The following is a 13,625-nucleotide window of genomic DNA, read 5'->3' as shown; positions in this document are numbered from 1 at the left end:
TGTGTGTGTGTGTGTGTGTGTGTGTGTGTGTGTGTGTGTGTGTGTGTGTGAGTGTGTGTGAATGCAGCTTTAAAAATGATCTTGCATTCATTAGTCTGCCATAGAAGAGACATTTTAGGTTAGTATCTCACCATTAAAGTCTCTCTTCTAATGCTAAAGTTCTTCATTTAGTCATGACAGGATTCCATTATCCAACACACACACACACACTATATATATATATATATATACTGTATACAGCAGCAAAGTGTGACGAGATACTGACTACATAGCAGATACTAAACCTTCAAATCCATGTGTTTGTTTAGCAGTACGCTCATGTTTCTGTGTCAGGTCAGAACACATCAAACTGATTGAGTCAGCCTCTGAACATTACAAATGATTCATAACACACCCAGGCTTTTTAGAACCACACTTAAAACAGCCATGTGGTTCTTTAAAGCCTATTTAAATATTTGCCCCTTTTGCAGACATTCTGTTCCACAGTATGGATCAGTAAACTACATAATGTTTCTGTGTCGTGTCTCTTTTTTTACACAGGGATTGATAGTCCGGAGGATTTATGTACTCTGTACTCTAACAGAGCAGCTTGCTACCTTAAAGATGGCAACAGTCAAGAGTGCATACAGGACTGCACGAGGTGAGAGACTTTACTCACTGATCTCGTAATATTGTGTGAATACGTGGAGTGGGAAGTAATGTTAGTTGTGCGTGTCAATCCAAATGTTTTAAATTGACACTGGGTGCCATGAGAATCCAGCACAACTTCCCAATGTGTTTTGCAGTCATTTAACATCCTTTAACATACCAAACTAGCAGATCACTATTGTTTTATGAGGGGGTTTGCACTGAGGTCTGTTGTAAGGGATTGCCATTGATCTCTTTAGAAGTTGTATAAGTAGTGAACTCAGGATAACTTGAGGGAACCTCCCATGTGAAAGCCTTTCAATGCACATGTTTGCTTAAGATTCAGCTTCAAGGGCAAACAGGAAAATTGAGTTTTGTAACAGTTTACTCACACATACACAACAGTACACCAATACATGAGTACTCTATACTTAATAAGCACAAGAACACTTCCGATTTGAAATCTGTCACAGTACTCTCAGACAGTCGCATCTGCAGCAAAAGCAGCAGACTTGATCCTTTGCTCCTGTCTCATCACATCTATTTATACCAACCAGAGCCCTGGAGATGCAGCCATTCTCCCTCAAGCCTATCCTGCGCCGGGCCATGGCTTACGAGTCCCTGGAGCGCTACCGGAAGGCCTACGTGGATTACAAGACCGTCCTGCAGATAGACTCCGGCGTGCCGGCGGCGCACGACAGCGTCAACAGGTATTAGCCTTCCCCACGCACTTGAGCTGAGAGGCCGCAGAGTGTGCTCTATGCTGACACGCAGAAACGGACGGAGTGATATTTAACATCCCTATTCACATGGAATGGTCTCATTGGCTCCATAAACCCAGAATCTTACTGAATCTTACAGTGACCATGGCAGCTATTGACTGAGATCTATGACGAAAGTGTCCCTGCTATCCATTTTTAATGTTGGGTGGCGCACTACATCATTAGGTGTTTTGGATATGTTATCACTGCCTTGTTTAATATTATACTCATATTTTGAATTATTTTCTATGCGCTAACACACAAAGCCTACTTAGTGGCTAACAGGTTTAGCTGGTGTTCAAAAGCAGCTCCAGCTAATGGCTAATTATGGCTCTCAGAGGGCAACGTCCTCACGCTGTTATGCAATTGGAGAAACTCCATATATATCTACAAGATTTAACAATAAGATGCTTGAAACAGAAAAGAAAAAAAGCATGCTGTGAGCCTTTTTAATATCTGTGTTTGTGACTGTATTCCACTCGTGTGCCCGTGTAACATCCATGTATTGACTGATCGTCCTCCAGGATCACCCGGCTGCTGATCGAGCAGGACGGCGCAGAGTGGAGGGAGAACCTTCCGGACATTCCCCGGGTCCCCCTGTCAGCTCAGCAGCACCGCAGAGAGGAGCCGCCGAGCGCAGAGGTCCTCCAGGCTCAAGCAGGTCTGTTTCAAAAAAAAAAAAGAAAAGTCTGAACCACGACTGTTGAGTTTTATCCCCCAAAACACAGGATTTTACACTTACTGGTGTGAATTCTGTGGAATATTTTTTGTGTTACAAAGTCTCGACAAGTCACATGCTGACAGTGTTTTGAGGCTCCCTTGTAAACCTTGAACTTATTATAACATCTGGATTAATAGTGGGACATTAAATATGGGTTTCTGAAGCCCATATTTCTCCCTGAGCTGGGAAATGACAGTGTGAGAAGCCTTAAAGGGACAGTTCGGATTATTTGAATTGGTTCTTATGAGGTTCTTATCCACAGTCAGTGCTTTAGCTTCAGTAGATGGCGGTCGGCACGCCCCCAGTTTGGTAGAACAGACAGGAGTACCAACACATGATTAAAGCAATGTATTGGCTGTGGACGAGGGCAGCAGCAAAAACAACAGTAAAATACTAAGGACACATAAAGCAATAATCATTGTCCAGTTATGAAACAGTTTGACATCCACGACGAAAATTTAATTTGCTTTATTTTGCTCAAAATAAATAGCATACTTTTACTTCGGTGGTGGTTTGCTCAGCTTAAGGATCTGAGTTGTTCTTCTGCTTCACATCGAGATAGAGGAACAGAAGAGAATAGACACTTTTTGACCACCAAAATTCAGCTTGTGTCACTTTGTCGTTCACTCTGTGGTGAAGGCTGGAGGAGAATGTTAGACCTCATCTTTTTTAGAAGTGGATGTGTCACCTCTGCTCACTGACCAAGCACTTTGTCCTATTTCCGGTTATTTTTAAACTGTAATGGAAGAATAGACCTGCTGGCACACTTATTCCTCCCAGAAGAGGCGGATCGATTAGTCCTTAGTCCACACCGTGCCTGATTGCTGACTCTCATGCATCAAATCTAGCTAGTACAGCATTCATCCTAAGGGTTTAACCCTCAAGCTTCATAGCAGAGAAGACTGGCATTTTCCCTTGTGTTAGCTTTTCCTAGAAGTAAAAGGGAGGTCAATTGACATGTATTGCAAGTGTCAATGTGGATTCAGTGCTTCAACAGAAAGGAGAATTGAATTGCTCTTCATGTGAGTAACCACCACTTTACTTTGTGTTCCAGAGAGGAAAGCAGAAGTCCAATTCACGGCGTTGAAGCAAGAGGGGAATGAGTTTGTGAAGAAGGGCCAATACCAGGACGCACTGGGAAAGTACACCGAATGCCTTAAGCTAAAGCCGGAAGAGTGTGCTATCTACACCAACAGGTTAGAGGCTCTGTCCCGCCTCCGCATGAACAAGCTCAGACACACCGTGGTCCCTTCCACATTCTGTTCCTCATACTCGCCGCAGTTTATTTCCTAATAAAGCAGGAATGTCAGAACACACCCAGAAAAATCGACATGTTCCTTTTGGATAAATACAAACAGACTGGTGAATTACCCCCGGTAGTAAATCAGCATGTATTGTTGAGTAAGTCGGAACAGAACGGCATAGCTGCCCGCTTCAGCGCCGTTCATCACGACTCCATTCATAACCACTATCATATTATCCTCACCTAAAGAGATAGTGTGCATGCAGCAGGCAGGGCTGACGACCTTTCTCATTCACAATGGTAGGTCAATTGTTGATCATGTCAAAGAGGAAACCCGGACAAGAACAGTGTCCTATTGTGTGTTCATGTGTTGAGCTCTGCTGTGGAAAAGATTGTATGTATAGCCACACCAGAGCAAACACACATCCGCTGAGACTGAAAACACTGAACACATTTAAAGCTAGGGTTGATCATCTTGAGAAACTGGCAAGAATATGCTAGATTTAAAAAAACATATATCCAACCTAAACAAAAGCAGCCCAGTGTTCACAACTCTTTTCCAATGAAAGTAGCTAGCAGCGCTAGCTCCGAAAGCTGCTAAATCTAGCGAGAAAGTCGCCATGTCGGCAACACTGACAGCCCGTTCCCTTCAGGCCTCCCTCCAAAGCCACTCCCCCAAAATGATCATCATGTGACGTAAACGACGAACAAGACTATCGTTAGTTCTGACAGCAGCAACAAAAACAATTCAAAAACAATGGCCGACATCTTTACATTCAAAATTCAACATGAGGAAAATCATTGTCAACTTTGACCGTGTTTGAGCAGCAAGCATCATGATGTAAACACCGAGTCCTCTTCCTCTGGTCCACCAGAGTCCTGATCCGGTCCTACAGTCCTATGACAGCCACAGATACCACTTTCTTTCTTTTTTGTCAGATCATTCGATTCATTGATTGCTGTCAGGATGTAATGAGAATGTCAACAACCTGCCTTTAATGAAGAAAGCAAAACTATTCTATCTCGTGTCTCATCTAGTCTATGCCTCCAGCCTTTATTATCACATCTGACTCACAGCTGATGAGTCACAGACACATGATAGCTTTTAGTCATGCATCCAATTAGCTGCTGGTGACAAATATAAAAATCCCAAGCGATGTGTGTGTGTTTGCAGAGCCCTGTGTTACTTGAAGCTGGAGAGGTTTGCTGAGGCCAAGCAGGACTGTGACGCAGCACTGAGAGTGGAGCCAACCAATAAGAAGGCCTTCTACAGACGAGCCCTGGCTAATAAAGGTCTCAAGGTGAAGACAAAGAGAAATGCCCAGGAAGAAATGTGTTCATTTAAAACCAGGGGCAAATCATTTCATGAATGCCACTTGCACATATTGGTTGCATTCATGAAGCTGTATATTGTCTGTCCCTCCACCAGGACTACCTGGCGTGCAGCTCTGACCTGCAGGAGGTGCTGCAGCAGGATCCCAACGTGCAGGAGGCCGAGAAGGAGCTGGAGGAGGTCACAGTGCTGCTCAGACAGAGTCTGGCCAACGCCGACGCTTCACCGGCCAAACCCAGAAAGACTGTCCCCATCACAGAGGTAGATACATGTGGATTAGGTGATATGAGTGGAGAGGTTGGTTTAGTGGCCATAGTTAGAAGTGCTTGTTATCTCTATCTCTCTCTGCAGAGAAATGGTTGAAACTTTGCCCTCACAGGCTCCAGCTGCCAGACACCTAACATTGTGTACACACAAAATGAGGACTTAAATGCAGTATCTACTCTGTGCTGTGCTGCATTAAAAGCCAGTATACCTCAGACTAGATGACTGTATCAAAACCAAATCATTTATTCAAAAGAAGGTGAATTCTAAGGATTCATAAAGAGTTGGAATAATTAACTGAGGCTTGCCAGAATGTGCTCTCGGCCTAACAACACCTGCCTACTTCCTTCTGGCCTCTCATTCCGTTAAAGTCGGTGTGTTCACACAAATGCAGTATGCACATAAAGTTGCCGTCTTTCCTTAAAGCTTTTTCGACTCTCTCACATCTACCGTCATAAATCCGCGTCAGTCACTTCTCATCTTTCTCAAGGTTGAGGGCGACGAGGAAACGGCGAGCGCTCCCGACTCAGGGGGCAGTCACAGAGGAGCCACCGCCATCAACCTCCGGCCGACCAACGCCTACGAGTTCGGCCAGGCTCTGAACACAGCTCGCTGCGGTGGAGACACGGCGGCCTGTGCTGACCTGCTGGCCTCCACGACCCCGGAGACGCTCCCCCAGCTGCTGAGCACCCAGCTGGATGGAAACACCATCGGCTTCGTCATGCAGTCGCTGGACTCCCACCTCATGGAGAAAGACCCCAACCTAGTCTACCAACACCTCAACCATCTGCACACTGCCGACAGGTTCTCGGTAAGATATGGATATTATGTACCATTTATAGGTTTGGAAATTCGCAAAAATAAAACTTTGAGGATATTTCAAGGAAAAATGCCTTTTATATTTGATTTGTAAGTCCACATTATCCCCAGCAGCTGATACATGATGCTGTGTTTTCTCCAGGTTGTGTTGATGCTGCTGGAGAAGGATGAGCGTCGCCACATGACCCAGCTGTTTGAGCATCTGTCTGACGTGCAGAGCTCCGAGTTCACCAAGAACGATGTTCAGAATCTGGCCAACAAATACATTTGACCCGCCCGCCCGTTTGCTCCCCCGCTGCATGCGCCGCCACGCCACTACAACTCCTGGATTCTATGCAAAAACACTGCACACGAACTGAGTACACAAAAGGCGGGAAGCTGCAGAATGTGCCCCAAAGCAATACAGCGGAACTGAGTCCCGGTCGCTCCACTGGTCTGTGCTGTAAATGATCTGTACGTTTTGAGTGACAGGATAAGGAATATATTTTTTTTCTCTCCAGAACGTTTTGCTATGCAGATTTACTTTTGTACCACCACTAACCATTTGCATTGTACAACAGGCGGACATCGGGACTCTATGGACCTTTCACTTTAGCGCATTGATAAATAGGGTCCAATGTACAATGTTATGTAAGGCTACAGGCGAGTGTTTCCCTTCACATGAGTTTGCTCAGGACGGGCTCACGATTCCAGAACTGAGCTTGGTGGTTCCAGTCAGAATTCGATATCAGTCGTTTGATAAATTAACTTGTGTCCGACACAGCTAAGATCAGAAATGATATTCAGTGCATGCTGAATATTAACTAACCAAGGAACAAGCGCTACAGAGCGAATGTGGGTTGAAAGCATAAAGATAAAGACACAGTTTTATTATGACCACATGTTCTCTGTGGGAGACGTAGGCATGACATCTTATTGTTGTTCTGTGCAGTATGAGAACAGCATCTGTTGGACTGATATCTACTGACGATGTTGTAGGAGAAAATACAATTTGTAACCTTAAATGACTCCGATACTCTTCTGCTTTTTCAGCTATGCAGTTAGCAGATCCGGGTTCTAATGTCAAGTCACTCTCAAGGCTGGTGTTTAGTTTCCTTCTCCATAAGGAGCGACGTCAGTGTTTATCACATCTGCACATTCCTCCTCACAGCAGTTCAGCCAGATGTGTACACACTGGAGAGAAGCAGCATCTTTCAGAGATGTGTGCCTTAGATTTCAGACTAGGCTGGGTATTCATTTCTCATTTTGGGGTGATACTCCTAAAGGTGTATATTTATGTCACTCTGTAGCTTTTATCAAAATGTTTAATCGTTTGGATTTGTGCATCATAAATGCATTAATTTAGCCACATGCGTGTAACTGTTTAAAATCTGAAATTTATTTGCTAATATGAAAGGCATTCTATCGATGTTAAAGGGACAGTTCACCCAAAAAATACATTTGTCCTCTTATCTGTGGAGCTACTTATCAGTCCAGAGTGCTTTGCTGCCAGTTGCCTCGTCTGCATTCTCTCAAATACAATGGGACTGTAGGGCACTCCGCTTTTGGTGAAAAAATTAATTATAAAAACTAAAAATGACGGAGTAATTCAAGATTATCTACATTGTGAGCAGTTACATGAGGTATTTTTGAATTAGGGGTGAACTGTCCCTTTAAGTATTTCGTTATTGTACATTCCAGTCATCCAAACATCGTCTGCCTGAATCCAAAAACACTTTTTCAAATAGTTTATCAATTCTATATGAACGTACCAAATTAAGTTCAGGGTGAGAAGTTGGGGGTCGAGAGGCAATAATTTCGTGTTTCTCTTCAGCATTATATTTCCGTAGAGATGTAAACAAATGTGTACAGTATTCAGAGGGCTATTCAATGAACTGGAAAAATGTGTTTTCTTCTGTGCTGGGATGAAATGAAATAGTTAAATGAAATAGTTAAATAAAAAATTTAAATGAAACACCCTAATTATTTACAGTATTTGCATGAACCTGAAAAAAACAGAACGGGAAGCGACATTTCATTTAGATTTTTTTATTTTTCTGATATGCATTTACACGCATTTAGTAAAGCAAATTACCAAACAAATATACAAATACCGTATGCCATTCTGCACAAATGACAAATTATATCTGGCACTAGTGTTCAAATTAGGATCAAGAAACTGGAGTTTTGGTGAAGGATTGAGTAACCGAACCCGAGGAGAGAGAACAAAAAAACGGCATTTTGCTTTTAATATGGGGGAGGAACCAGACTCGGTGTACATTCGGTAACAGACATGGGTCAAAATAGCATTCAAGGTGCTTTCACCTACCTGGTAGAGGTTCACCTGAGCCGACTCAGTGGCCTCGACGAAGCCGACCACTGAGCAGAGAAGACAGGCTTAAAGCACACACTAAAGTGCTTGAAAACGGATTTTGACGTCAAAGTCTGCTGAGCAGCACCGGTCGGCAACGCAAACGGGGAAACGCGGGAAAAATCAACATGGAGGAGGAACCCAGAACCAACACACCCACCCCGATTAAACTTTGTGCATTGCAGAACATCGATGTTATAAGAAATACAGGTAACAGTGCAGGTGTCTCGAGGCCGTTCGCCAGCCTCGGATATTTGCGTAGCATTTGTGGCGCATGTAGAAAAACAGCAGTCTGTATGTCCGTACAGTCCTGGGGCTTGTCCTCATTCGTCCCCCGCGGTGTACAAAAGGACGCGCTATACTGGGTCTACGGGGACAATTCAAAGGTATACGATTTAACAAGAGCCTGAGTGCTGTCTTTGGTAGGCAATTGAAAAGTCTTCATTTACCATGTCTACCACAGTATGAATGGTGTGTGTGTGTGTGTGTGTGAGAATGAGCGTCCCTCCTACACAGACAAGACGGTCTGCAACCTAGAATGAGTGGTGAAGACACAGTGGAAACAAACGCAGAGAACACAAACAGCTTCTTGAAGGCACCATGAGTTAACGAAGAAAGATATCAGAGCTCTCTCTTACTCGGTGAGGCGAGGCCATCAGCCTGAATAAATCACCTTTGAACAGGACAAAAACATTTTCTTTTATACAATTTCACAGAATTGAACCAACCCATTGGTTAATTTCTTAATATAATGACTTTCAGCATTATCTTTGAAAACCGTGGCCTTCCAGAGACCGCTCTCTCAAATTAACACCCCCCCCCAACACATCATCACAGAAACCTAACGAGGCCTGGTTTCTCCGAGTCATTTTAGCGCTAAAAAAAGAAACACACACGCACACTGAGGGTTTTTGGCGACATCAGCCACAGGTGTAAACTCTGTGGTCACTAGAGAGAGCTGATAAGAATATCATCTCTCATTCTAAAGAATCTCACTTGTGTTACAAGCTGGTTTTAGCGCTAAAATGATGTAGGATGTTAAGCCCAGGCCTTACAATTATACCTTGTAGGGTTCATTTCAAACAAATATCTGGGGGAAAAAAAGACGTCTAAAAATAAATACAGACAAGAACACAAAGGTTCTTCTGTTACTAATACATTTGGAAGGGGAGAAATAAAAAACAAAAGGAAATAGTGAATCATATTGCCTGGACCCTGTTTTGAGTTGGCTTCTGGAAAGCTGTAACATTAAGATTCCCGCATGGTGTTGCATCCGCATGGGAGAGCCCAAAAAAAAAAAAAAACACTAGCAAAGAACCGGCACAGTGGTTTTGTTTGAACAACCACGCACACCGATAGGACAGCGACCCAATCAGTGGGCCGTCTCCGTTACAAGTGGCGAGTGAGTGAACCGTCAAAAAAAGAGAAGCATCGGGCGGGTCGCACAGGGAGAAACACCAGCGTTCATGACCTTAATGTTTCTTACATGGCTGCCTTACTTCCAAAGAGCCATCTGGCCGTCAGTGGACACACAGATCTCTGTTTTACTCAGGGAATAAAATAAAACGCAGATTAAACTGAAAGTTGTGATCGTTAGTTCAGTGGAGGAAAAGATGTTAACGAAAAATATCATCTGTGCAGCAGATAATTGAGATTTCAGATGTCGGTCTGTATGCAGGAGTTCTTGGGCTGCTGCTGCTGGGTTTGGGTCGGGTGAGGCGGTTGGTGGTTGTTGTTGGTTTCTTTTAGCAGCTCTCTGGCGTTGCTGTGAGAGTCCAGCTCAGCAGGGCACACCAGGTTGACATTCTCCGCCGTGATGAAGCAGAGAGGGGAGAGCTCCACGCCGTGGCCCAGGGAGGAGGTGGTGGAGGTGGTGGAGGTGGGGGATTGGGGGGCGACGACAGCTCCGTGTCCCTGCGGCGAGGACGAGGAGCCGGGGCAGGTCTCCAGGCGGTCGTTCTCCACCTCGGGCAAGGGGCTGACCGTGGCGAAGCGCGTGTGGTAGTCGCCCCCGCTGGAGCCGTGGCTGCAGGACGTCTTCATGCTCTCCAGGTCGGAGCAGCTGAACTCGGAGAAGTGGCTGGAGTGGGAGTCGGCCACGGACGGCAGGCTGCCGCTCAGCGACGGGGAGTCGAACTCCGAGGAGTTGGTGCTGCGCTGCTCCAGCAGCTGGGCGTCCATGTCCTCGCGCGTCTCGTTGATCTTGGTGCCCCCGCCGCCTTTCTTGCGCAGCTTGCCTTTGCTCTTTCTGCCCCCTGAGCTGCAGGAGGAGGAGCAGGACGCCTCTTTGGCCCACTTGGCGGAGGCTCCCTTGCCGTCCGAGGAAGCGCAGCCGCTGGAGGAGCAGGCCCAGCCGCAGCGGCCCGCGAGGGCGCCGTCGTCGACGCTGCTGCTGCCGCTGTGGTGCCGCAGTTTGCCGGGTTTAGATTCAATGTCAACCTGGACTTCCATACTGTTCCCATCTCTGGGATGTGGGAGGAAGAGGGAAGCATGAGACCAAGACAAAAAAAAACAATATACACTGTATTTGTGTATGGATGTGTGTGTGTGTGTGGGTGTGTGCATGTGTGTGTGTAGCATGACTAAGTAATGAGCCTCAAAAGGCTTGTTTTGGGAGCTTGTTGTAGCATCACTTAATGCTAAACGCTTCTTTAATAAATACTGGATCCTTTCTCATCAACAATAAAGACAACCCACATGCTCAATGAATATTTTAACCTTGAAACAGTTTAAAGTTAAAATAACAATGCTTTTCTTCTGCCAGTATTTCAACAGTCCTGATCACATCGGTATATTCACATGAGGTGATTTACTGGATGTCTCTGGGAGGACAGCAGCTACACAGACACACACAAACTCTGCCAATGAACTGTTTCTTCCTGTCTCTCACCTGTCGAGGGGCATGTAGGCGTTAAGAATGGATCCAGCCATTGCTTTGGTGCTAGCGTTGTCGCTGATTGTGCCCAGGCTGACGGTTCCAGACTCGCCGCTCAGACTGCAGCGCTCCTTCTGCACGTCGGCCTGCACCTCCAGCCTGACAACAATGTGGGGAGGGGCGGGTTTAGACAATGCAGGCAAAAGCTCCGTGAAGTCCACAGTTTCACCAACATTTAGAATGCCCCTGCCGTGCGTTTCTGTACCTGTTTAAGTAGTTGACCATGGCGCTGCCGGAGAGGCTGCCGGTGATGCTGGCCCCGGCCAGGGCCATGGTGGACGCTGTCTCGCTCAGGTTGTCCCTGATGGCCCCCAGGCGGTCCATGTGGCTGCCGCTGGCACTCAGGCTGCCCGTCAGCCCCCCGACGCTGCCTTCGCCTATGCTGGGGTTGTTCCTGGTGTCTGCCACTGACGTAGTATCTACACAGATGGTATGTTCATGAGAAAACATTCAAAAATATAGATGATAGATAAAAAAAATGATGTGGTCACAATAAATTATTATTATTGTCAATCTCAATCAGAAACAAAAGGCAGTTCTGTGTCTAAACAAATGAGTTTCTGAGGAAATGTAAATGTTCAAAATTTCAGCAAGGGGACATTTTTCTAATAAGCTGTGGGCTTTTGGTTTCACAGCATTGGCACAAAGAGGACAGTTATCTTTCAAAGAACATTTGACATCTGTGAAACCAGCAGCTGATTTCATCAGTAGTGCATCTGTCAGCAAAAAGGAACATTCTATTGTTGGCTGACGGTGGCGGGGACACTTCAGCTCACCGGTAGCAGCCGCCCCGCTGCCGACATTCATGTCATTCTCATCGTCGAATTCTATGCGAACTCCTTTGCCGTTCACAGCGGAGACGCCGCAGCCTCCGCTACGGCACAGGGAGATGGGCACCACGCCGTAGACGTAGGCCAGCATGATGGGAACTCCGATGCCTGAGGGGGTGAAAGAGAGAGACACCAGGGACATGTTAGACCAAGATGCTGTAAAAAATAAATAAATAAATAAACATTTTCCATTTTAATGTAATAGCTCATGCCTTTGAAAACAAACGTTTTGCCAAATGTGAACTCTTAAGATTAAACAAAAGAAATTCCTGAAGCTAGCAAAGTCAAACAAGGCTGTGTCAACAAAGATCCTGGGGCATGCAGAGCTCACACAGAGCTAGAGACATGCTGTCCAACAGTCCTTTGTCTTTCCCTAACCGCAAGAAAACATCAAGACAAGGAAAGATGTGAGGGAGAAATCTCTCCGCGGTGCTCAGAGTCTGACTGCACTTACAGTGGTGAAAGCTTTCTTTTTTCTTCTTCTTTATAACACAGAAAATGATGAGTGACAAACTCAACACTGTCCAAAATAAAATCACACGGATGTTTTCAATTTATCCACGGTGTACAATTACAACAGCAGCTGCAGACGTTACTGCCGGCAGAATGGTGCATCGCTCTAAACGTCGCAAGGAATTGTGGGAGGGCATTATCTCATCTCCCTTAAGGAAAGGATGGTCCCGTGTATCCTATGCTAAAGGAGATAAGAAAGGAAGCATTGAAGCACCTTTCCTTTAGCATTTAGAGAATCCAACCAGCTCTTAGATGCTTCTGGGTCATTTCACAAAAACACTATTGGCCGCGGCCACAGAGATGAAAAGAAGGAGGTAGTGGATGTTGGAGAATAGACTGACCGACAGTGACTGCAGCCACCACCGGAGACACAATGACAGAGAGGGTCACTCCACCAGCGATCACCAGGTTCCTCTTGTGGTTGGAGATATCTTTGCCTTCGTAGCGGTTGTGGATCTGACAGAGAGAAAAAGGGAACAATGAGACACGCAGGAACTAGCATATCATTATTATTACATTTTATATTTTTCTTTCACACTTTATGGTGGAGGGTGATCACAGCCTCGAAACAAAGTCATTCTAGTAAAAACAGAAGTTGTAGCCACCAGGCCAGAGTGGTGTCACGCTGCAGCAACCAGCCACTATGTGACAGCTGGCTACATCAAAGCATGTATACTAGTAACGGTGACATGTAAACAAGTCTGCCAGCAGCAGTGAAAACATTTTAAATTGAGTTACAATACTATCAATAGACAAAAAAAAAAAGCTATTAAAAACTGGCACACATCTGGAGACTACAAGATGCAGAAGAAACAAACCCAAAAACGTACAGTTGTTGAGACAAAAGAGTTCTCTGCCAACTGCTACCGACAAAAGCTGCTTGTTCACTATCATCGTAACATTGGTGTGAGACACGTGACCGGGCTGCATCGGTGTAGCGCTTCTCCAGGATACAGATTTAAAAAAGAAAAAAAGAAAATCAAGACCCGAACAGCTACATTCATCCGGGCGCATGAGGAATGGAGGTGATTCATGCTCAGATGTTTCACTCGTGATCACTGCTGAATATGGTCTGCTGTTGTCGGGAAGGAAACGTTTGTTAGCTCCGCCGGCTTCTTCTTGGCAGGCTCGAGAGGGGGAATTCTGGAGAGTCTGAATGCTTTCATTTCATTGTAATGACAGACACACACACACACACACACACACACACACACACACACACACACACA

At 45.4% G+C, this 13,625-nt stretch overlaps 2 protein-coding genes across 2 annotated transcripts in view; one reads left to right on the top strand and one right to left on the bottom strand.

Annotated features, from left to right (window-relative positions):
* spag1b (sperm associated antigen 1b) overlaps nt 1-7,503 on the top strand; it is a 13,827-nt gene extending 6,324 nt beyond the window's left edge. The window contains exons 12-19 of the mRNA XM_031868582.1: nt 541-640; nt 1,185-1,337; nt 1,913-2,049; nt 3,164-3,305; nt 4,527-4,653; nt 4,782-4,946; nt 5,440-5,760; nt 5,911-7,503. Of these exons, the coding sequence (XP_031724442.1) occupies nt 541-640; nt 1,185-1,337; nt 1,913-2,049; nt 3,164-3,305; nt 4,527-4,653; nt 4,782-4,946; nt 5,440-5,760; nt 5,911-6,039 (1,274 nt within the window). The 3' untranslated portion in view covers nt 6,040-7,503. The remainder of the gene's footprint in view (nt 1-540; nt 641-1,184; nt 1,338-1,912; nt 2,050-3,163; nt 3,306-4,526; nt 4,654-4,781; nt 4,947-5,439; nt 5,761-5,910) is intronic.
* Nucleotides 7,504-7,780: 277 nt separating this feature from the next.
* Nucleotides 7,781-13,625, bottom strand: part of LOC116395061 (E3 ubiquitin-protein ligase RNF19A) — a 29,251-nt gene continuing 23,406 nt past the window's right edge. The window contains exons 6-10 of the mRNA XM_031868583.1: nt 12,738-12,852; nt 11,830-11,991; nt 11,259-11,472; nt 11,009-11,152; nt 7,781-10,582 (exon numbers count right to left, since the gene is read on the bottom strand). Of these exons, the coding sequence (XP_031724443.1) occupies nt 9,775-10,582; nt 11,009-11,152; nt 11,259-11,472; nt 11,830-11,991; nt 12,738-12,852 (1,443 nt within the window). The 3' untranslated portion in view covers nt 7,781-9,774. The remainder of the gene's footprint in view (nt 10,583-11,008; nt 11,153-11,258; nt 11,473-11,829; nt 11,992-12,737; nt 12,853-13,625) is intronic.

The sequence above is a fragment of the Anarrhichthys ocellatus genome, unplaced genomic scaffold, assembly GCF_004355925.1.
Source record: "Anarrhichthys ocellatus isolate YVR2014 unplaced genomic scaffold, GSC_Weel_1.0 scaffold43, whole genome shotgun sequence".
Classification (NCBI taxonomy): Eukaryota; Metazoa; Chordata; class Actinopteri; order Perciformes; family Anarhichadidae; genus Anarrhichthys; species Anarrhichthys ocellatus.
Note: the sequence above shows the minus strand (reverse complement) of the source record. Positions and strands in the feature narration are given on the sequence as shown.